General features: G+C 47.0%; 2 protein-coding genes across 8 annotated transcripts in view; one reads left to right on the forward strand and one right to left on the reverse strand.

Annotated features, from left to right (window-relative positions):
- The window catches only part of P4HA1 (prolyl 4-hydroxylase subunit alpha 1), a 38,877-nt gene extending 31,650 nt beyond the window's left edge, over window positions 1-7,227 (reverse strand). For all 5 annotated transcript variants that reach the window (XM_080401646.1, XM_080401643.1, XM_080401642.1 and 2 more), the window contains exon 1: window positions 7,096-7,227. The gene's annotated coding sequence lies outside the window, so the exon portion shown is untranslated. The remainder of the gene's footprint in view (window positions 1-7,095) is intronic.
- A 319-nt stretch (window positions 7,228-7,546) lies between these two features.
- On the forward strand, window positions 7,547-20,981 carry NUDT13 (nudix hydrolase 13). Of its 3 annotated transcripts, XM_080401753.1 has the most exons (10): window positions 7,547-8,025; window positions 10,017-10,077; window positions 14,359-14,470; window positions 15,366-15,505; window positions 16,170-16,277; window positions 16,656-16,762; window positions 17,683-17,808; window positions 18,041-18,152; window positions 18,772-18,926; window positions 19,504-20,981. In XM_080401753.1, exons 3-10 carry the CDS (start codon window positions 14,388-14,390, stop codon window positions 19,696-19,698), a joined length of 1,026 nt encoding a protein of 341 aa, XP_080257879.1. In that variant the 5' UTR covers window positions 7,547-8,025; window positions 10,017-10,077; window positions 14,359-14,387; the 3' UTR covers window positions 19,699-20,981. The 3 variants fall into 3 exon arrangements, with proteins under 3 accessions (XP_080257879.1, XP_080257878.1, XP_080257880.1); XM_080401752.1 differs by lacking the exons at window positions 7,547-8,025; window positions 10,017-10,077 and adding an exon at window positions 10,154-12,854; XM_080401754.1 differs by lacking the exons at window positions 7,547-8,025; window positions 10,017-10,077 and adding an exon at window positions 12,903-13,600.
- The last annotated feature ends 3,175 nt before the right edge of the window (window positions 20,982-24,156 follow it).

The following is a 24,156-nucleotide window of genomic DNA, read 5'->3' on the forward strand; positions in this document are numbered from 1 at the left end:
GGCAACAAGCTACATCAGACTGTTTGAAATAGAACTAATCAAAATAAATTCCCTCCAAAAGCTCATTTCACCCTAAGCCCAACTCTAATACAGCTCATAGCATCCATGCCAGTACAAGACGGCAATTTGGACACAGGAACTGGAAGCCAAAGACAGCAAAGGAAGGCAAAATTGATTCTGGAAGCAGCACAAATTTAATCCATTTGTGAAACTCCAACCCAAAACAGAATGAAGAAATACACAACCCTCCAGCCAGCCTGTAACATGTAACTTTTCAGCATAAACCAGGGATCCTGGTAAGTAAGGTCTATACCACGGCACCTACCTCTTCTGTGACTGATGTCAGTCTCAGTAAACACGGGCTCCCATCAAGTAATTGCTGTAAGTTAATGGGTCACACCTAGAAGCAAGTTGTCTTGCTGGCAAATCTTTCATTCTTTACTTAAAAGAAGCTGTATCCACATGCACAAGGACAGCGAGGTGTACCCGGACCCTTATTAAACACACTGCTCAATTCATATTTTATTCTGCAGAAATGCCTCCTGCTCATTCAGCACTCAAGCTAATACATCTGTGAATCAATTACAAAGCACAAACAGTTCTACTACACAATAAATATTTGCCAACTTTATCAATACTTGGAATTCATTGAGCTATTTGTTTACTGCACTCAGTGAGAAACACAAGGAAAGCTTCAGAAAGTTTACTTTTTGCTATGAATCAATACGAAACTTTTCTAAAACACAAACAAAACACCATAAGGGTGATGAAAACTATGTTCTCTCTCCACCTACTCCTCTTGGTCTTCCACCCTGCACAACAGAATGATGCCTCAAAGCCTGTTTGAGTAGTTTGGAAACAGTTTTTCCTCTCTCTACCTACCTTTACAGTCTGCTTCAACAGCAGGCTGACTCCTAATGCAGCTGCAACCCTTTTCACCTCTTGTACCTTCACAGGCATACAGCAGAGTAAGTGAGTAGCAACGGCCACAAATGACTAGGGATATTCTAAGTAGGTACAAAGAAGTTTCTCACAAAGACAGCAGTTAGGCCCTACAAGAGGTTGCCCAGAGAAACGAGGTTTCCCATTCTTGGAAGAATTTCAAAACTAAACAGGACAAGCCAGCCTAACCTAACCTCCAAGCTCACCCAGCGTCCACAGGAGGTTAGGCTAGCTGGCGTCCAGAGGTCACTTCCAACTTAATTCTTCTTTCCCTTCAGTCTCCCGATTTTCTGTCACTTGCAAGGACTCAGACTCCCGTAATAGCTTTCAGCCACCCAAGATTACTTCCTTCCCAGACGGAATTCAGTTGGAAAGAGAGCCCAAAGCAGCAGCCAGCCAAGTTTTCACTGCCCTAACAGCAGTTGCTAAGTAGCACAGCTTTCAAAACTACTGCAGAAGGATCAGCTACAGGTTCCCAAATCAAAGAAAATAAAGCTCAGTTAAGATAGATGCTGGAAATCTCTTAGATACATAAGCTGCCAAATAAGTAGGCTTAATTTCTTCCTGTCATTGACGTGAAGTAAAACAAGATGAAAATCCTCTCTACGTTATTACTGTCAGTCTGACTCGCCTCCTCAGCCATATCCCTTCAGGCAAACACAAAGATGGCAGTGGGGCATCTCAGAGAGGAGGGAACCCACTACCCACACAGAGAAGTGGGAGTCCAGCTGACAGCTTTAACACGGGAGCTTCCCAATGTTTCATAAAAAGTTTGCTAAGCTTTGAAACAGTAAAACACGGCAGAGAAAAAAAAAAAAACAAACACAAAGGGGAAAAAATAGCAAAGAACAAACACGTAGATGCAAGTAAAACAAAGCAGTGATTAGACAAACGATACTGCCACACAGTATTCCCTGAATAGTAGGGATATACAACAAATGCCATTTCCAATTATGAAACTTAGAGGTGTGGGTTTTTTGCGGACTTTTGAGTTCAGCTCTGCTCCACAAGGAGGAACAAAATGCAAGGTAATAGGAGAGTGGAGGTGCACACAGCATCCAGGCCAGCAGAAGGAAAAGTGAAGTTAAGGCAAGCTACAGAGACTGATATAATCTCACAACAATCGAGATCACGCTAATTGGCAACTGAAGACCAAAGCGTTTAACTGAAGATGCTTATGATACAAGTCTCCTCACTGCCAATTCCAAGCCCCAAGGTGCTTACTAGGATCCAGAAAACAAGATAGGAAATGGAAACTGAGGCTGTACTTCAACATGAAATCATTCTGGAATAGCTCTAACTTAATTCCAAAACAGCTTCTTTATTTAGGTAAGAAATAAGCAACCTACTCAAAATTAAGTCTGCTGCAAGGCCAGAAGTCAGAACTGTATCTTCAATACCCTAAATTTATTTATTTACATACTGGTCTGCTCTCACAATCCTTACTGCATCCCACTGAGTCTGGGGGAACAAACTGCATCCCACTGAGTTTGGGAGAGGACAGCACCAGAAATTATAGCTCTGCACTGCACCAAACTGCTCCTGTCTCAAAGACAGCTGAAGTTAGTCTCATGACACAATGTTACAGGAAAGACTACTCAAAAGGAAAGGACTTATCCAGAGAAAAGCGTACTAACTACCAAGAACATTTAGCTGTCATCATTGCTTAGTATGTGGTCTCACAGGACAGAAACAAATGAGGAGCAGAATGAAGTCCCCATAATCCAGGAGGAAAGAGTTAGTGACCTGCTGCTCCACTTAGACATGCACAAGTCTGTGGGGCTGGACAGGATCCACCCGAGGGCACTGCGGGAGCTGGCAGAGGAGCTCACCAAGCTGCTCTCCACCATTTATCATCAATCCTGGCAAACCGGGGACGTCCCAAAAGACTGGGGGTCAGCCAGGGTGATGCCCATCTACAAGAAGGGCAGGAAGGAGCATCTGGGGAACTACAGGCCTGTCAGCCTGACCTCGGTGCTGGGGAAGGTTACAGATCAGATCATCCCGAGCACCATCACACGGCACATGCAGGATAACCAGGGGATCATGCCCAGCCAGCGTGGGTTTGTGATAGGCAGGTCCTGCTTGATGAACCTGATCTCCTTCTAGGACAAGCAAGCTGATGTGATGTGCCCAGTAGATGAGGGAAAGCTGTAGATGTTGACTACCTAGACCTTAGCAAAGCCTTTGACACCATCTCCCACAGCATTCTCCTGGAGAAACTGGCTGCTCATGGTGTGGACGGGTGTGCTCTGCACTGGGTGTAAAGCTGGCTGGACAGTCGGGCCCAAAGAGTGGTGGTGAATGGAGTTACACCTAGCTGGTGGCCGGTCACACGTGGTGTTCCCCAGGGCTCAGTACTGGGGCCAGTTCTTTTTAATGTCTTTATCGATGATCTGGATGAGGAGATCAAGTGCACCCTCAGAAAGTTTGTAGACGACACCAAATTATGGGGGAGTGCTGATCTGCTGGAGAACAAGAAGGCTCTGCAGAGGGATCTGGACAGGCTGGACCCATGGGCCGAGGCCAATTGTATGAGGTTCAACCAGGCTCAGTGCCGGGTCCTGCCCGTGGGTCACAGCAGCCCCACACAGCCCCACAGGCTGGGGCAGAGCGGCTGGGAAGCTGCCTGGCGGGGAAGGCCCTGGGGGTGCTGGCTGACGGCCGGCTGGGCATGGGCCAGCACTGTGCCCAGGTGGCCAAGGAGGCCAACAGCATCCTGGCTGGTGTCCGAAACAGCGTGGCCAGCAGGACCAGGGCAGGGACTGTCCCCCTGTACCCGGCACTGGTGAGGCCGCACCTCGAACCCTGTGTTCGGTTTTGGGCCCCTCGCTGCAGGAGGGACGTAGGGGTGCTGGAGCGTGTCCAGAGAAGGGCAACAAAGCTGGGGAAGGGGCTGGAGCACAAGTCTGATGAGGAGCAGCTGAGGGACCTGGGGCTGTTTAGCCTGGAGAGGAGGGGGCTCAGGGGGGACCTTGTTGCTCTCTCCAGCTGCCTGACAGGGGCTGCGGGCAGGTGGGGGTCGGTCTCTTCTCCCAGGTAACAAGTGACAGGACAAGAGGAAACAGCCTCGAGTTCTGCCCAGGGAGGCTTGGATTGGGTATCAGGAAACATTTCTTCACTGACAGGGTGGTGAAGCATTGGACAGGCTGCCCAGGGATGTGGTAGAATCACCATCCCTGGAGGTGTTCGAAAAAATGCATAGATGCTGTGTGCTTAGGGACAAGGTTTAGTGATGGACTTGGCAGTCTTGGGTTAATGGTTGGACTTGATCTCAAAGGTCTTTTCTATGATATGATTCTATGATAAGAATTCAGTTCTTTAAGTTCTCTAGCATATTAAATTTAAAGGCTGTTTGAAAATTAAGATCCAAGCAGTGAGAAGAAAGATTTCCTAGAATTGCTCCTAACAAAAGAACGTGGCATATTTCAGGCTTCTTTTTAATGACAAAGTTGTAATATAAGTGATCATATATATGAAAACAATAAAAGAATCAGGGATTAGAATCAATTTCAGAGTCAAGTAGGTGATGTGTTTTAAGTATCATTTACTGCTAACTTGAAGACAACACTCATGAGTCAGATTATAGAGCGGGCATATTAATATACAGATATGTACCCAAGGAACCAAAGAAAGGTTTTCATCGGTTTCTTTCAGATTAAGAACGGACACAGCTCTCTCAGAGCCCACTTGTTTTAACTTTCTAAGCCAAGACAAAGAACACTGGCGATGGAGCAGAGTGTTGATCTTATTAGACACAACAAACAGGAGGCTATCCTTCTATTTATCCTTCTGTTCAAGGATTAGCAGAATATCTATAGAGATATACACAATGTTTTCAGATACTAAGGCTGATTACAAAGAAAGTAGGACAATCCCAATGATCAACAGCTGAGGAACAGTAACATACAATAGCTCTTTTAGGCTGAAGTTGTAGCCCCACATGTGGTTCTCCAGTAGTGCAAAGCCTGCTCCTCTTGAGGGGAACAGCAAGTCATTCTGAAGTTCCTGCAAGAATGCTGCCCAGAAACACACAGCACAAATGAGAGCAAAGGTGCTGTTTCAGCACAGACTTTATTTACAGTCTTTCCTGAGTTACAGACAATTTCTCAAGTAAGCTTCCTTATCTACATCAACCTCAACATGGAGGCAGAGTTCACTTCCCATAAACCTCTATTTATCCTCACTTCTTCTACAGTGTTATTGTCATTTGCGTTTTTCAGATTGCACTGGGTATTTTCCAATCTATGCACACGCCTCGCAATCACAGCTTTCGATGCTAGATTTTAAAACCATTCATGATACAACAACATTTAAATCTCTACAGGTCAGAGAGCCACTCTTTCTTCTAGCTCTATGCGCAGCCCTTAATGCATGGATTAACCCTGTTGCTCAACTGGAGTTTCTGCAGCAGCTCCCATCTCCACGGCACCGCTTCAGCTGCGCCAGTAGATGCCCCATCTCACGCAGGGCTACACGATGTATTAGCAAAGGGAACTAATCTACAGGAGCTACTTTTTGCTGGGAAAGTAAGTAGTGATCCCCCGCCTCCCCTCCAATTACTTCTGTTCTAGTTTATCAAACATACCGCCCTGTGTGAAGAGCAGAGACCTGGAACTGCACGTAACAGCACTGCCACTGGACAGCAGGTCATGAAATGATGCTGCTTCTTCAGTTTCTAAATTAACTAACAGCTAGAAGAGATATGTCTACCTATGCTACAATCACTGCCTAAGTAGCAAAACTAACACCCTCAGTATAGCAAGATTTAGACAAGCTCCTGTTGCTTTGAGGGAAAAATATAAAAAAAAGAAAGAGGGGGAAATAAAATAATCATTACTGGTTCTGTCAGCACATAATTAAGAAACAGTGCAGAGTACTCTAGGTCAAATCAAATGCTTTGCAGTATAGTACAAGCCATTCAAAAGTCTCCAGCAGTGATCTAAAGGTAGCAATGGGTGTGAAACAGTAAGACAGAGAACACCTCTTACCCCAAAAGTAGGCCTCCGCTTCCCAAACTGGGAACTCACTACTTTCCACTCCTGCCAGAGCGCTGTCTGCCTGCTTAGCTAAACAGTCTTTGGCGTCATAAGAAGTTGCATTTAACATTTATCTACTGGTTGTAACCGGTAGCTTCTTCCACTTACTAAGACCTTGGGCATGGAACCGAAGCTGGTGAACACTGAAGCACTCAAGCACCCCTGCAACTCCTCATACCAAATTCAGCAGCAGAAAACCTGCGTGAAACTGAATGCTGCACAATCCTTCTGGTACCTTCTCTCTTAACCCTGAGGTATCTTTCCTCTAAAAGCATCCAGCTTTTCAGGTAAACTAGATATGTCTCATATGTATGGCATTTTTATGTTCTCTTCATTCAACAGCATCCTTGCGACTCCACATCGTGTTTTTTCTTTCTAGTCGGGTTAGACCCTCTCAAGATAGCTACGCAGGAGCACTGCTGACTGCGAAGCGAGATGCAAAACTGCAGGTCACGCAGCGCGCCGAGCCTGGCCCGAAGCGGCGAGAAGAGCGGGAAGCCCAGACAAGCCCTACTCCTCACGGGGCAGCCGCTACACACAGCGCCCGTGGTTACAAACACCCCGTCTGGCAACCACTACAGCCCCCGCCGAGTTGCTCCTCACCCATCCGAGCGCGGCACCGGTTCGGCACCCGAGAACTAACCTCCCGCGGCAGCAGAGGCGAGCGGGCCGCCAGCCGCAACCCCGGCGGGGGGCCGGAGCCCACCTGCGCCGCGCACCGCCGCGAGGGAGCCGGCCGGGCGGCCCCGCGGCTCGGGGGCTGCGAGCGGCCACGCTGAGGAGCGGGGGACGGGCCACAGGGTCCCGGCCCCCGGAGGCGGCCGCACGGCTCAGCCCGTCAGGCGCGGGCCCGCCGCAGCCCTGCCCGCCGGCGCCCTCCCGCCCCCCTCCGGAGGCTGCCGGCTCCCGTTACGTAACGGCCGGAGCACCGGTCCCGAGCCGGGAGGGGCGGCGGGGCGCTGCCACGTATCGCCCCCACCCCCGCCGCGGCCGCCGCCGCCTCCGGACCCCGCCGCCCCCCTCGCGCCGCGCCGTCCCCCCGAGCCAGCCCCCACCGACCCACACGCGACCCGTACCGGTGAGAAGCGGGGGGAGGGGCGCGGCTGGGCCTCACCTGAGCGAAGGTGGGGGGCGGGGGTGGGGGGCGGCGGCGGCTGACGGGGCGCGCGGAGCCGGAGGGGACGACAACGACGGCGGCACCGGGCAGCGCGAGCTGCGCCCTGGCTCACCCAACCGCGCGCGCCGGCCCCGCGGCGGGTTTTATGGGCCCTCAGGCCCCGCCCACCCCGTCTGGCGCCGGCAGGGGCGGGGCGCGCGCCGCGCTACGTGAGCCCGGTCACACGGCGGCCGCCCCACCGCGCACGCGCCGCCGCCCGCCGCTCCACGTGGGCGCGCGGCCCCGGCGTCCCCCCGCCGCGCTGGCGGCCGGTGCTCGGTCACACCGGCGGGGCGCGGGGCCTGCGCACCCGTGGGACGCGTGGGGTCCCCGCAGCGGCCTGCGGCAGCCCTGCCCGGGCGGGCGGTAGCGTGCTGCCCGGGAGCCGCCTCGGGGGCGCGGCGGGATCTGCCCGCTCCTCTCCCCTGCCTGCCACTGAACGCTCCTTCTGAGCCCGTTTATCTCTGGCGGGTGCTTTAATTTCCATCGATAACTTCGATTCCGCGCCAGCCTCGCACCTCCCGCTCCCCAGCTGGTGCCACTGCTGCATCCCACAGCACCCCTGCTGCTCTGCCAGCCCTCCCCGCTGGCAGCCGGTGCTCCCGCCAGCCTGCTGCAAAGGCCAGGTGAAGGTGTTTCCAGATGGACACGGTCTCTTCCCCAGCTGCGGCCGCCCCTCCTTCCAGGGCTTCCATCTAAACCAGGCTGATAGCAAACGCATCTGGAAGGGCAGTACCGAAAGCTGTATCACCTGTATCACAAAGCACATCACCCCTCACCCCACCCTGGCACACAAGAGCTCTCCGTTGTTGCAGCAAAACATTAAGCTGCCCGGATGCGTCTTGCCATGACAGATCTATGCTGACTGTTCTTTGTTTTCAGGAGTTCATAAATAAACTATAGTTTATTTCTTCCTTGTAGTTGCAGCAATGAAGTTAGAATCGGGGACCTTCCTAAGGAATTTTTTGCCTTTTAGACGTGGGCTTCAAATAAAGAATCATCCCCTTACCAGCCTAGCCAACCTGTGGTCTTCCTTCTTTGCAGACAGACAGTTGGGCCACCCAGAGCTAGACAGCTTTCACAACAGCAATTACAGGGTGCTGGCAAAGCTGCAACAGGGGTCAAAATCCCCTTCTAACACACATTCTTTAGCATGGTTACTTTCAACTGGCTTAAAACTACCGTATCCAGAGGAGGTACCTGGAGGCTGCAGCATGATCCAAACCCAGGATTTCTTCCATATACCTAAACCGTTCCCTCAGCTTCAACTCCCACAGCAATGCCTTTTGAAGAGCAAACATCTCAATATCAGGTGTTATGCCCCATTTGGGGGAAGACTATGAGATATGTTGGATCTCATGTGAGAAACAAACAACATCATTAAGTGAATTTAGTCATTTCTCGTACAGATGTGGACACAGATGTGTCCACACAGCCGACTACAGAACCAGTACTGCGAGTGCTGCTGTGCCAGAGCAGGAAGGAGGCCAGATTTAGTGGAACTATCCGTCAAAAAATAAGCCTTCCTTTCCTCTCATTTTGGTTGTCTTCCAACAGAAATACAACTCCTACAACTAGCAGGAAACACTGGAATGATATCCAAGCTTCTAGCTGAGGCATCTAGTTAAAGCCCTATTATCCAAAGAGTCTGTAATATCTAGCCAGAGATTTAACAGCAGCTTCTAGAGATTTGGCAAAACCTCACACACTGTAGAGGCACTCATTTTTTCTAGCAAGATTCACTGCTTTCTCGTCATCTTTTTCAATATCCAGATATTTCTGGGAAGTAAAGCAGACAGTGAAGAACAAGTTTGTCAGCATGTTTAGTAGCAGGCTTGCTTGTATTGACCAGCATGGGGATGAAGGCAAAGAAATTTCTGCTAAAAGGAGCCCAGGATTTTGGCATCCACCAGTCAAATCAAGAGTTGTTCAACAATCGTGGCATCATCTTGCTCCATGAATCTGTTTCTGCCCCTTACCGGGGCATTTCTGCCAGTTAGGTAGGGAGCATTTAACTCATTTTCTCCCACCTTCCTCAATTCTGGCATAGTTGCTGATGTTCCCGTTGCATTAGAAGATTGTTTCTAAATTGCTCTGTGCTGGACTTGTGCATTATCACCTGCTGTCAAATGCTGATGGGGCTGGGCAGCTTCAAGCAGGCCTTAGCAGAGCAATTCATGTCAGCACTTTGTTAAGAAGCACTTACTTTCTCTAAGAACAGGTGCAATAGGAACGTGTGTTGAGAGTGAACTGGAGCAGAACAAGTGGCTTTCAGACTTTCTTTATGATTTGCAGAGCACATAGCAGAAACTCCTTTGTAACAAGCACAAGCCTGACCACATGCTTCTTTTTCTGAGCAATCCTGTAGAAGCACTGTATAGACCTGAGCAGAGGGATGCCAAGAGAAGGGTCCATCTAAAATGAGAATGAAGCACAAGAGACCTCATAAGAACACAACTGTAATGGCTCACACCAAAGCTCCGTTTAGCCCATGCTACCTAGAGCACTGTCCCAGCCTCCAAACTTTTAACTTAGGGATTTTCTCAGGCTGACGTGGTCTATTTGGTAACCCTCAGTGGAGTTCTCTCTTAAGTATTTCTCCTTTTTTGAGCTAGAGCTGTTTTGTACCCACAACATCCTTCAGCTAGCAGTTGTGCCATCTCTTTAGCCAGGGCATGGAAAGCCACCCACCTTTGTTCACTGGGAACATAGCTCCAGCTAGTTAGATTTCATTAGCCAGGTTCCTGCACAGGATGAGACAGCAAACAGTTACTGCGTATCTCTTACACAGACTGAAGCATCAGATCCTACCTCATCCTTGCAGTGGCCGTACTCCAAATCTTTGATCCCAGTTGTTGTCCTCTTTGAACCTTTTCCAGGTCTTCCGTATCCTTTTGGAGATGACAGGCTGTGACCTACATACAGTGTTTTAAGATACAGGTGAGTCATCTTTATATCACACCAAGTTAGCTCACAGTACTGCTTAGCTTTTTAAAGTGTACTAACTTAGGTTTACCCTTTGTGAAGAGATGAAGCCTCATCTAGTTTCACGTGTTCAGCAAACGGTACTAGCCTGCTCCCAAAATGAAGTCATTACCGGCAGTCAAGGAGCTGGATCCTATAATCAGTTATTTTGTGCAGTGCAACAAATCAGTGCCAGAGTCTGAGGATCTTGCCCATCCAAGAGCAGCAGGGAGGGGAAAAAAGACAAAAAAACCAAGTTACCCCTGTAAGCTGAAACGAGCAAATCCTACTGAAATCTCATTCAGATGTTGAAGGGTCTCCTCCATGCCTGTGCAAGTGTTAGGAGCATAGGATGTAATCAGCAGTATCAAATTAGACAGTTTTCTTTCTTTCAAAATCCCCACCCTCAATATGAGAAATTGTAGGAGCCTATCATACAGACAATATACATAAGTCTAACCTTAGAGAAAAGCCAGATTGGGTTAGTTTGCATCTAAAATTTAATGACAGAGAGAAAGACTACTCATTAACCTTCTCTTTAAAGAAGTGGTTTATCATTCCTTGGGCTTTTCCTAAAAAAAGATGTATTTTTTTTACCAAGAGGTTTCTTGTGGCTTAACCATAAGTTTTCAGTGTGGGTTTGCTAGCTTTATGTATTTAAAGCAATTAACAGTTGTTTTGCAAGGGCCAGCTGTTAGCAATTCTAATGCTTGTTTCTGCTTATTGGGGGCAGCTGGAAAGACACAGAACAGAATAGCAAGAAGAAGCCAGACTACGACTATAACCATTATTAGCCTAGATTACATTTTCCAGCCACTTCTTTGGCTTGAAAAATCTTTTGCCAACTGCCAAGACCAATACAAGTATTTTACAAACCCAAATTAAAGCAAAAAATGTCTTAGCAACACAGGACCAAAGATTTGCCTATTTTGCCATCTCTTCCATGTAAGAGATTACAAGTATTTGTCCCCGCTACTTGCGTCCTCCTCGCCTGCTCCTTTTGTTTGCCCTTCTTGCATGAGGAGAGTCCCAGGGATGCACTTCCTCTGTTGGCCTGTCAAAGCTCAAATTAGCAAGCAACAGGAAACTGTAAGCAGCTGTTCCCCTGCTTATGTGCTGCAGAAATATTTAATAGGGTAATGCGCAATCACACGGAGGTGTACAGGCCCTTGGAGAAGGCACAAGGAACCTCTCACAGACTGCGTGACTTCCCACCGGTCAGATCAGTCACGGAAGTGACTCTAATATCATTTTCTCTTTGCGGACTCTAATATAATTTATTGTATTATTTATATATGTATTAATTATTAGATAAATAACATAATATAATTGTCCATCTTTGCACAGCATGGGGGCCAGGTATACAGGATTGGACTAATCCATGACTTATTTTCAGCTGCATATAGCTACAGCACTGAACTGCCTTCAAAGGAGTCTTTACAAGGCAGCAGAGTACTCTGGCTTTTAACCCTTCATGTGGGTAGGGGTGCATTTACCAAGTGACTGATTGCTTTGTGCTGAAGAAGGTTGAGAGGCTGCCCCAAGATTTGAGGTCCAAAGTATCTCACCCAACTCCTTCCCTCTAAAACCAGCTCCTCTTGCAAGATCCATTTCTGGGAGCAGTCAGGGTCAATAAATCTGTTAGTTTGTTTTAACATCAGGGTGGATACTTCCCTTAGAGATTATATTTCAATCCTTTATCTTATTAAGGGAAGATGTGTTTTATCCATTAATCCAATTAGCCTAGTAGATTAATAAGATTGGGCTTGCTCTGTTTCAGGAAGCACACAAATAGCAGTCAGGCATAATTAAACCTAAACTTGTAAGTAACGCTGGTAACAAGAGCACCGTTTCCCTGCCTATTCTATTTATTATTTTTACAAGCTGTGCTCTCAAATTACATGACGTGCATTCTCGATTAGAATGTCTCAATTCATGACCAAAAAGCAAAAGGCTGCCCTGAAAACGTTTACTTTCGTATGTTTATAAAATTCTCTTTGTGCTAAATATAGGCAGGTAGGTTCCAGCCCAGAATAACGTTTTCAGTACTTGAGAGGAATCTGTTTGTTCAGTTATAAAAGCATGAAAATAATCTGCCATTATTCTGACATCTGCCTTGGCAAAGCACACTTTCTGATCAGAGCTATTCACTTGCAATTTCAACTGCGGGTTTGGGTGCTTGAACACTAAAGAGCTTTGTCCTTTAGATATATACAGCTCTTGGCATATTTTCCTGTTTGGGGACATATGGTCCTTAACTTGAAGCAATGCTCTTATGTTGCTGATACAAAAAACAGAGAAGCTTTGAAGAAAAAAAAATGAAAACGAAAATACGAGAAAGAAAGTAACAGGAACAAACTCCTCTGCTAGGAACAGCTCAAATGACTGCAGTAGGATTGTTCCTGTGATAACTTCTGTACGGCTAAATGCGGCATGTGGATTTCTGATAGAAGGAAGCAGGGGTGGGGGGAGGAAAGGGAGCGTTTACTTTCAGGCAGCTTCACTAACTCCAGAAGTTAATGGAAATCCGGAGCAGCTAGTCGGCCATCAGCCTTGCCAAGGGCTTGCAAGCAGCCTGTGCAGAACTACATTTCCCAGCGCTCCCAGTGGGGGACAGTGACTCAGACCCAGTAAGAGCTTGTGCTGTTTGTTTGCTTGTCGGAGCAGGGCTTCTGCCTGCCTGCCTGAGGTCACCGTGAGGCTGATGGCTGATCCCTGCTGCGGCAGGCAGCCCCCCTTCCGCACAGAGCACAGTAAGTGGGGAAAACGTGTGGGGGCCACAGCCCTAGACCCACCTGCTGCCAGCCCTACGGCACAGCTGAGATCCGCAGGCGAGGCGGCGGAGCTCGGGCCGGCCTCCTTGGATCAAGTTTTCACTGCCTCCCTCTCTGCGTTTGCAATGATCCTCTAACGGGAATCTGGCGCGGTGGTTCCTAGGAAGGAAGGGGTTATACCCCTCCACGCGTTGCATTTCAGTGTTCCAGCTACAAGCCATTCCTCTTGCCCCCGTGCCCGAGACACGCGTGCAGCGCTCCTCCGTGCAGGGCTGGGTTTTCACACGCCAGGCTGTACGAGACGTGGGGGTGGAGAAGTGACGGGCATGTCGCACCACAAAACCGTTTCAGACACGATTTCTGTGACAGTCGCCGCCCTCGCACGTGTCTGCCGAGCCTGTCGGCAGCGTGCCGAGCTCCTGCTGCGGCTGAAGCGCCAAGCTGGGATGCCAATGCTCTCCAAGCAGCTTCCCCAGCAGGCTCGGCTCCCCTTTCTCCCCAGGGATCATCCCGGTGAAAACCACCCTCAGCTGAGACAGTGGGAAAGAGGGATCCGGGGCAGAGATGTCAGAAGCCGCAGAGCAAAGCCTCCATGCTGCTGGCTGTAGGAGCTGTCTCCACGCACTGACAGGAGCCCCTGCTCAGGCACCACTGGGGCTCGGGAGCCATCACGGACCTTCACCAAAAGGGCGGGCTCTCAGACTCTTCTTTGGCACTGCTTACGTGTCTGTAAATCTAAGCAAACGTAACTTCCTCCTTAAAGGGCTTTGAGTTCTGTGGTTGAAAAGTGAAATATTCAAAGTACTAGTTAAGGATTATGAATTGTAGTTAATTTTTGTTTCAGCTGAATGTTAGAGACGGTAGCGTTTCTGGCTGCTTTGACATCCTGAAGCCGAGTTCAAACTGCAGTCTGTGACTGCCTGAGCTGAAAATGTGGTAGGATGCTTTGGCACAAAAACTATTCATAGCTGGAGGTGATCCAATTCAGCTGCAACTGCTGTCTCTCATCTAACTCGGGGAATTCTCTTCCGCAGCTGATATTTTGTCTTTCATTCTCTTCTGGCATCAGTGCCTTTCCCACAGATCTACTGTGTGCTGCAATAGGATGTTCAGTTGGATCAAGGCCATTACAACTGTGCAGGGAACAAACAAAAAAGCAGCAACCTTCACCGCTCTTTTCCCCAGGGATACAGAAATTTGGGACAGGAGCATTTAATCTAGTCATAGGCATTTCTGTAAGACCTGTGCACGCTCACAGATGGAAACAAACTGACGTATCTCTAAATAGACTTAGAAATTGCCTGAAACTGGGTTTGATGTGTGACTGGAGGCTAAGACTAAAACAGCAACTTCAGAAAGCAAATGCCTGCATTCTGCAGGCTCTGCAAGTGGGAGATCGCTGGCAGCAGTGGGTTACTGCACCTTTTAAATCAAACTTAACTTTTTAGGGCCGCTGCATTATATTCTGTGCTTCTCTTTTTAGGCAGAGAGAGCTTTCCGTAGCTGTTGGTTATGGCTGCGATTCATCAAGCAGTGTCTAGAAGAGCTTCTTTTCTGGTCTGCAGGTTACATTCTACCTATGTTAGAAAAATGAGGTAAGTTCTCATCTGATCCTTGTGTGCAGTGACAATACCAGAGTTTGGTGCTTTTGTGTCCACTGTCACAAGTAGCCCTACCAAAATCTAACCCAGGGGTTAATCTGTTAACAGTTCAGCAATAACACGTAATTCTGCGTGAGCTCTGTAAATTGTAAGTCAAAATCTCCACTCGCCTCACTACTGGTAAGAACTGGTTTTCTCAGGCTGAAACTCTGTTAATGAATGCTTATGGTTGCTGTCCTGGCTAAAGATCTCTTAATATACAAGGCAGACTTGAAGTGATGGTGCTCACCTTGTTTAAAATAATACGTCAAACAGTCTGAAAGAAGCACATCCTGACACCCTTTTTCCAGTGATCGCTTTTCCTAACTCAGGCCCTGGCCAGCTGGCCCCTAAGGCTTCAGCTTGGTCTTTACCCCTGATGTCACTGTGACAGAACGTACCCTGCAGTAACGCATGTAAGCCTGATGGGAAGCTTATTCAACATCTGAAGTTCAGTAGCCTTGCCAAACAGGACTTGGACCCATCCAGACTGGGGGAATAAAAGGGAAGATCCAAGTTTTCCCACACATAAATGATCATGTCTATAAAGCAGACCTCTTGGATTAAGAGACTGGGTTACTGATCTTCTCAGATGTCCAAGACTTGAGGCTACTTGTGTAGTAGTAAGAAGTGCAATATTTTCTGCCATACGGCACCTTCACTAGAGGCTACAGCCCACCAAAGAATAGACTCAGCTGTCAAAAACTCTAGAAGCATGTGGAATACATAAAATCTGTACTGTCCATTCAGTCCCCCTGCTCTGCACAAAATAAATGTGTCCGAATAAGTGTAACACAGGTAATCTCAACACAATCTTGATTTTATCTTCCCGATTATTTTCTCACTTCAGATACTTAAATGAGCTAAAGGAAGATGATAGCCTTTGTAGACAAGCCCAGACGTCGGGAACTTTCTGCCTCTTTCACAATCTCTCCCCCTTCCTGCAGAAAGTTGGGAAGAAGTACTTGGTACCACAGATCAGTGCAGCAGGTAAGCAGGTGTCCAGAAGGAAACACCTCCTGCATCACACAGATGAAATGATACAGAGTCATCTGCAATAAGCAGCCCCTTACATGGGGGTTGAAAAATCTATCAAGCTGTGCAGGAACATTCTGCTATATGTAGCACTCCATTTGTTAACAACCAAAGACTATTTAGAGTTAGAACCTTGACATGCCAATACAAGCTCATGCTCTTCATACACATATGGTATCAACGTATATCTGATCTGTTTTGAGATGATCAGGTTTAAACATTTGGGACCATGCCTTTTGAAGAGAAAGGGCTGGCAGGAAAACAAGCAAGGACTAACTGACAAAGGTTATTTGGCGTAACGCAGGAAAAGTTTTCTTTGAGAGAAAGGTATTGTCTGGTGTAGGACAGAAACAGAATGGACAGCTGCTTCCCAGCTGCTTTCCAAGCATTACATTTGCATCTTGAGCAAAAGTCAAAACTTCCAACAGCTTGGAGGAAAGCCAGACTTTTGGTCTCCATCCAGGTGGGACCACTTATCCACTTGTCTGGTCCCCTCTCTCACCTGAACACCCTGCCCTGAGCCAAAATTGTGTGTGCCTTGAAGATCCAGAGAGAGCATCACAGCTACATGGATTTGGTTTCACCTCAGCTTTTTCTTCCCCTTTCTCCTGCTGTTTAGAGATGAAAAGGATCCTGGAGATATTCAAAGAGACGGAACAGTGGATAGAGAAGTCGGTGCTGATCGGTTGTTCAGACGAGCACATACCACACTTTGCCTTGGAATTAGGTTGGGATGACCCCTCTCCCATCTGTGTCAGCATCATGTTTGATGCACTGAGATGAAGATGCTGCCTAGGCAGCATCCCTGGCCCTTGCCGGGTGAACATTTGCTACCAAAAAGGACTCGGCTGAGTCTCTGTAGGAGCTGTTGTGAGCATGGTGGGTCAGAGGCACAGAACTGCACTGCTGTTCCTGTGCATGTGTTAGTAAAGGTGGGCTGTTGGCAAGTCACTTAATATTTGGGAATACTAGCACTGATGTGGTATCACTTCCCCGGGAACTTCCAGAAATTGTATACCGGAACAATGGAGGGCATAAAGTTGTGATCACAACTGCAATTTATGAGATCAAAGCTTTTGTTGTTGGTTGTTTTTTTTTTAAACAGGAGCCTTAGAGAAATCGGTTATTGAGTCTGAACTTAAGGGATCATTTACTGACTTACGAAAGGCTCTCTTCGTGGTGGATGAGAAGGACTCTCCTTTGCTGGCTTCGGTACTGCATAGGATTTTTCTGCTTTAAGGAGCTGCAATTTTAAACAGCAACCCTTCTCCTTGTCTCCCGTATTGTTTTATCGTTTAATGCGTATTGTGGAAGTACCTGCTGTACACTTTCAGTGACGTAGGTACAAACACACTACAAATTAACAGCAGTTTACCAAAATCTGCAATCCCAAAAGCAAGCTACAACAGAAAAAGAAACAGAAAAGTGGCTTAAAAATGACCACCGTGATTAGCCGTTTAGCGTCAACCTGCTGTATGTCCAGTGTGAAACATACTGATCTTATCAGTAGCCACAGCAATCCCAGTTTGTTCTCAGCTTAACAATTATCAGGCACTTGTTTTCTGTATTCTTCTAGGCAAACTGAATTTCATGAACGAACTTACAGATCTTCTCCCAGACCTGCTTTTTTTAAAACTACTCACTTGTAAGCTGTTATTCTGCCAATGCCCTAACACTTAGAAGCCCTAAGAAAAGACCTGTGTGTGAAAATCTGCTCCCCTGACTCATACATAGAAATAGCTTTTATTTCTTTTCCTGTTCTGTAATGTTTTGGTGCTTGGGCTATTTTTCAAGAAGGTGTTCAGGGCTGAAGACTCCTTAGAAAAGTTCAGTTTCCATTACTCCTCCCATGATATCCCAACAAAGAACAACTCTTCCCCACCTCCCCCAAACATGCTGCAATTTGGATGCTAAAGCAAGAAGCATGAAACATCAACTGCAGAATGTGCCGTTTTTCAAAGCAGTGCCCATAGTTCATTTACCTTTCTGAGGCTTCCGAACATAGTCAGAGTTTGTCCACGTGACTGCAAGCTGGGGAGAAGACAGCAAAGTATTATTCAGGGAGACTGCTCTGAATCATCTCTTTGCCCCAGCTGTAAGTAGGGTTTGTGTTTGTCCCTTGCTGTTCGCAGGCCCAGGCCCTTCTCCGGTGGCACGCTTCCCACCAGTACTGCAGCAAAAGCGGGCAGCCCACTCAGAAAAACGTAGCTGGCAGCAAGCGTGTCTGCCATGCCAGCGGAGTAATTTACTATCCACAGGTGAGCACCCGGGCAGCAAAGGTAAGCAACACAGGGTCCCTGCGGCAACAAGCCAATGCTGCTGGGTCACGTGGAGGGGAACCTGTAGCAGGCAGCAGCAGTGCTTTGCATGTAGCTGGGTAATTTTTCTTTAGTGTTCATCCAGTGACCTTCCACTGGCTGGGAAAAGCAACAATTTGCATTCACTTGTTTGGTCTGAATTTCTTGCTTTGCTTTTTGATGCATTTGCTAGATGTCTCCAGTGGTTGTGACCCTGGTGTCTGATGGGAGCCGGTGCCTCCTTGCACGCCAGCCCTCGTTTCCCCAGGGGATGTACAGTGCTTTGTCAGGCTTCTGTGACATGGGTAAGGTGGGCTCTCATTTAGCGCAGTGGCCTCAGACATGCAGGGTGGGGGGAGGGGCAGAATGGAGGGACATCAACCAAATGCCTGTTCACAGAGAAGGATGGACACAGGTGATACCAGGGAAAAACATAATGGATCTAAATAGATCGGTGTTCCTATTCAGAGTTGAAAATAGCTGTATTTATCTGAAGTGAATGGGAATTATGGGTGTGTATCAGTTGCTCTAGTCCCTGATGGTAAGTACAAGTGTGAGGCTCCCCAGGTTAGAAGCCTGGATAGCTTTTTAGCCTGTCTAGAAGAAAAACTACAGGCCTCTTGTTACAGGAGGGAGAATGGCTTAAAAAGGGAAATGATGAAGAGAGGCAGCACTGTTCTGTCCACCAGCTGTTTATAGACAAAGCCAACAATGTCTCTGATGCCTCTGTTTAACAGAGGTAAGCACTGTTGATGAATTTCGTTGAGCATCTTGTTGACAGGTGTTTCCAGGTCAGCACAGTCCGACCTCCTGTGTGTGCAGTCAGGGCTGGAACGCCTCAGAAATGAGTGTGCCTACATTTTCTTTGCCACGGTTTGCTGCCCTGAGGCCAGGCCGTCCTCACCTAACTCTGGTTGCCTCTAGGTGAAAACGTGGAGGAGACTGTCCGTCGAGAGGTGGCAGAAGAGGTGGGCCTGGAGGTGGAGTCACTCCAATACTCAGCTTCTCAGCATTGGCCCTTTCCCAGCAGCTGCTTAATGATAGCTTGTCATGCATTGGTGAGACCACAGCAGGCTGAGGTGAGCAGACTCGGGTTCCCCTGAGATATTTCACTGCCTGCCTTATGTAGCAAAACCTCTTTCAGTCCACAGACTTAAATTTGGAGACAACAGATCCTCTCTAAGTGCAGCTTGCCATTGGCTTTCTCTACAAGTGAGGAACAAACTTCAAAATAATCTGTTGCAAAGTACCAGATTTTGCACAGGTTACTATATACAAGCCCAGAACACAACGCCCCTGTGTTTTTTCCTCTGACTTTTTCAGAGGAGGTACTCTCTAGTATTAATATCATATTTGACACAGAACATGCAGATTCTGCCATGTTAATTACTATGCTCAGTCACTGCTACTTTGCAGGCCAATGCCACGATGGAACAGGGCTACCTGATTTGTGGCTTCCTTAAGGAAAGCAAGACGACAAAGCACAGGTGGATGGTAATGGCCTCTGCTGTACTGGCATCAGCACTTCTTTCAGGCGTGGATAAAGCACTCTGGGTATTCTAGCATAGGATCTTTGTGGGTGCGAGTACAAGAAAGGTACCACTGCCCACATTTACATCCGATTTAAGGAACTGATACTCCCTGAATTCTTTCCAGATCAGTATGAACAGCCTGGAACTAGAGGAAGCCCGTTGGTTTGGCCTGGAAGAAATCGTGGAGTGTCTCAAGAGAGCGCCTGGATCTTCAAAGCAAGACAACGGTACCTTTTTACCCTGGTTCCCTCCCAAACAGGCCATTGCTCACCAGCTGATTTGTGAGTGGGTTAAGCAGCAGACTTCCCAGCCAGCTTAGGCATGACGTTGAGCCTGCGATTCTACCAGAACTACAAGAGCTTGATACAAAAGCTCCCGAAGTTACTGAACGCAAAGTCTGTGTAACAGCGAGGACAGCACCAGACTGATGGCAGTCTTACACTCAGACACATAGATTTACATAGCCATTTCTAAACTGATCATCCTCAGACGATTCCATGTATGGTGGATCACCTTTAAGATCCCAAGACTTGCAGTAAATGTACAGTAAAATTCTTGGTTCCAAAGTTCAAACGTACTGTGACCAGCTGCTGCTGTTGTCCAGGAAGCAACAGAACCGTGAACCACTGGCATTTATATCCCATTTTCCTCCATTTTATCCAGCTTGGGTAGGTATCAAACACTTTTTCCAGAAAAAAAAAAATAAAGGGACAGTGGCACCTTACAGCATTCATGTCTATATGGATCTAGAAGAACTATCAAAAAACCAGAAGATAAGCCACTGCCTGTATGCTTGCCCCTTCTTCTGTTTCCCTTCCCATTCAATCTTCCAGTTTCATATAAAACATACTATTTCTTCCGCAAATGTTAAATAGGTTTCTACTTTATGGATATATCAAGTATCTCTAGAGGCATTCTTCCCACCAGTAAGCAGTGTTACTTCCAAGGAAGAGAGAACAGAGCTACCTGGTGGTAGAGAGTGGAAGAACAAAACCTACATATAAGGATATTAGAAGAACACACATAATGCAAAGGTGAGAGGAACCGCTGCAAGAAAGCTCCGTACTTCCAACGAGAAAAAACCTGAAAGGCACAACGCCCCTTACGCTGTGCCAAAGTTTGTGGCTTGCCTAGACAGCTGGTCTCATTTTACTGATAAAATAACACCACTTCTCTGGAGGGAGAGAGACAAAGAGACAGGCTGGGCAAGGAAAGCTTAGTGAAAGAGACAGATTGAAGTATGTTTGATCTGCTGCTGATGCAGGCCAACAGTCCTTTCTGCCTGTTTGGTAAGAGTTCAAATGCCAAGATTGCAAAGCCATCAGTACAGAAACCTGAAGGGGGAACGGGAATGTACCGCTGACCGCCACCATGAGGATTCATTGCAGGTGAAAGACCTTTTGAGCAATGGTAAAATTACTGTGTCATGACACCTGAGCAGTAAGTAAAAAAGGTGACTTTCTCACACTATTGAGACATGTTTTGTTTCCCCAGGTTAATTTTACTTTAGGGGGTTGGGAGGGGATTCTTTCAGGCCATGGTGGCATGTACAAACACCTATCCCACCCTAAATTTCAGTCAATAAACCCCGTATGTTTCATATTTATGAACTCCATCTGTCAGTCATCCTAGTAAGAATGTACCCTGGTACAGCCAAGGGCATTGCTTCCTCCGCTCCAGCCCAGCCAGACACACCACAGGAGCCCACACACCACTCAGCTGCAACACTCCTGCATCCAGTTTCCTTTGAAACATGTCTCACTCTCTTCATAGTAGTTCCTCCTGTTTTCTCTCTCACCACACCATTTTACTTCCCCAGCATTTATCACATCTTCTCTCATCTCTGGAATCTGTCATTTTCATTTTCAGCCTCGCTCCTTTCTTCCCCTTCTCTGCAGTAGAAGATTCAGGGAATCTACCCACCACTTCTCATCCTCCTCCTTCCTTCCCAGCTCACCCTGATGTAGTTCATTAATGTGCCCCAAGCTTACTTCCAGCGTACAACATCCAGCTCCATGTACCTAGTACTTTTTAATAGCCACACATGATCTGTTCTCCCAGTGGCAGAAAAAGGACTAAGAAGTAAAAGTAACAAAAAGTACCTGTGAGCGAAAGGAGGAATGGCTGTGTGTCTTCTGCAGCAATCTGAGCTTTCTGTGTTTCGGTTTTGTGCTTTTACAGTACATATCTGCAGTGTGTGTCTTTGTCAAGCCAGCTGCAGTGCGATCAGATTCAACATCACAGAAAATTCACCTGTGTTTGGGGAACACTGTGTTACTCTGCTTATCAAATTATGGTTTTTAACATCAACGTGCAGGCTATTGTTGAGCTCTCACTGAAGGAGAGCAAGTACTGACTGAGACCAGGTCCTTCTGAACTGTCCCTTCTACACCACTGATACAGACCGGTCTTGGTACCCTGTCCCTTTGGGGTGGGGGACAGAAGTGGCCACCACAGAGGAAGGCAGGTTGGTCACAGGAGGTGCGATAGTTACTGCTGCCCCCTTGCTGGATGCTGGTGGGCCACACACTGCCCAGGCTGAAGCTGCTAGATGCCCACAGAATTCAGGGCAACTCTAAAAGATCTGCAGCCTGTCTAACACTCAGTCTATACCAGGCTTTATCAGATTTCTTCAGTTACTGCCTGTTTTCTACAAGAAGTATGTTAGAGGAAAAGCAAAGCTATTTTCTCATTTGTTTGCTTCTGTGATTCACCTTTTAAAACACAGTTTTAGATGTCTGCATATTCCTTGTAATTATCAGTAAGAAAAAAGCCTTCTCAATTTAATCCCTTTTTTTTTTTTTTTTGGTAGAGCAAGAACAACTACAAGGCAATATTCTCATCACACCTTTTGAAAAGCCTTAAATTTTAAACTGTTTTACAAAATTGTTAATCCATACCCTTTTGACTTAGGTATGAAACAATAGTGGTGGCCTCTGTTCCTGGTGTTAAACCAGGAATGACTACAGGCAATACACATGTATGAACAGAGCAGAAAAACAAGGCGAGAAAGACATAGTTCTCGCTTGCATTTGCCTCAGAAATCTGGCTGAAGCCTTAGTAATACTGCAGACAAGACAGAACATGCTCCCTTAAAGGCAGGTGACCTGGAAAAAGAAACAGGCAATTCCTGACAGATGCTTCAACAAAACACAGAAGGCTTTCCATGTAAAAGATACAGGCAGGCAAAAGGGACAAAGCAACATACTTGTCTCAAGAACACACCCCTTAAATGAATCCTCTCTGGGGACACTTACTTGTATAAACCACCGAGACTGCACTGCTTTCAGAGACTGCAAGGGCTTGGGATTTACAGCAAGACCTAGCAGTGAAAAGCAGTCAGCCTGTGGCATTACAACCCAGTTGTTTACAGGTATGACCAGTCTACATACATGGGCAGCTATAATATAGTAACGTTCGCCTGATGAATTTGAAGTAGCTTTTGAGAAAGCAATGCAGGCAGGTTCAGAACAGCATTCCACCTACCTATCAAAAGCAGCAGGGGATAAAAGTTATGTTTACCTTCAACATGTACCAACAGAGGATTAAAGTAACTGAACCACATGACACAACTATCTCTGACTGAGGGAGCTCAGAAAAATCTCACCTGGAAATGGTGTGGATTGAGAATTCACTTACCCCACGCTCTCCCACCACCTTGGGTGCTCTGCGGCTGCATGGAAAGGTCATGTTTTCCTACCCAAAGGGGTACTCATCCATTGTGAATGGCAAAAAGTCTGACTTCAGCATTACAGGTCAAGGAGGAACCTCTTACATCAAGAAATTACTTCACCTTAAAACACGCTCTGAGACACGGTGGACACATGCCAAATCTGATGTTTAGCCTGAAGACCATGAACACTTAACAGAACACCCTGACAACATGACTGTGTTAAATCAGGTTATCATTCTACAGGTAACCATGAGCAGTTCAACTCTGTCAGCTGCAAGAGACAGATTGTCAGAACAACCTGTAATTACACAAATACAGTTCCTGTGCTTCAGTCTGAAGCACTGCTGAAATGAATTCAGCAGCCGCAGCCTTCAGCTCCCATTTAAAACTCGTTCACTTTTCAACTTCACAACAGATGGCAAGCAGCTGTGTAAGGGAAAAAAATACTGCCAAATTTGTGCAACAATGCATACACCTGGGAATGACAGAGCACCACCAAAACTACCGCTGTTTAAAAAAAAAAAAAAAAAAAAAAAGAAAAAGCTCAGGATGCCAATGTGGATATTGTGTGACCTGCACTTTCTTTAAGACCCATCAGTGGTATTTTGTAGGCAGTCAGGTGCACTCACTCAGTGACGTCCAGATTCATCATTACATGGAGAAACTGAAGCTGGCATCAGCTGTCACAAACATGACAAACACCGCAGCAGCAGAAACCCAAAGCTGCCCCAGCTCCCTCACAGGCAGAGCAGTATTGGCACAGAAACAGAAAATGCTGATACAACATCCCTCTCCACTGGTCCCTGTGCGCAGCTATATGTAGCATCTTTTTATACACTGTTCTCCACAAAACCTCACATCTAAAGAAAATACAGATACAGAGAGAAACGGCAGAAGTTAGGAGGCAAGGCAAGGCAGAGATTTTTCAATAAGATTTGAAGTGATTGGGGGAAAAGAGTGATACACAGTAAGGTCATTCTAATAGCCAGAAATGCAAAGGCAGCCCTATCTCTATTTGTGGAAATGTTGTAAAGGCACTGAGAAGATTTACTAGTATATGAATAGAAGAACAATGAGGTTTGCCATAGGGGCACAAACAAATTC

Source organism: Falco punctatus (assembly GCF_963210335.1).
Source record: "Falco punctatus genome assembly, chromosome: 9".
NCBI classification, from domain to species: Eukaryota; Metazoa; Chordata; class Aves; order Falconiformes; family Falconidae; genus Falco; species Falco punctatus.

Coding starts and splice junctions, on each gene's coding strand:
- NUDT13 (XM_080401753.1), top strand. CDS start 14,388: ATGGCTGCGATTCATCAAGCAGTGTCTAGAAGAGCTTCTTTTCTGGTC. Junction 16,763..17,682: donor ACTCTCCTTTGCTGGCTTCG/GTACTGCATAGG, acceptor TGCTGTTCGCAG/GCCCAGGCCCTTCTCCGGTG. Junction 17,809..18,040: donor GAGTAATTTACTATCCACAG/GTGAGCACCCGG, acceptor TGCATTTGCTAG/ATGTCTCCAGTGGTTGTGAC.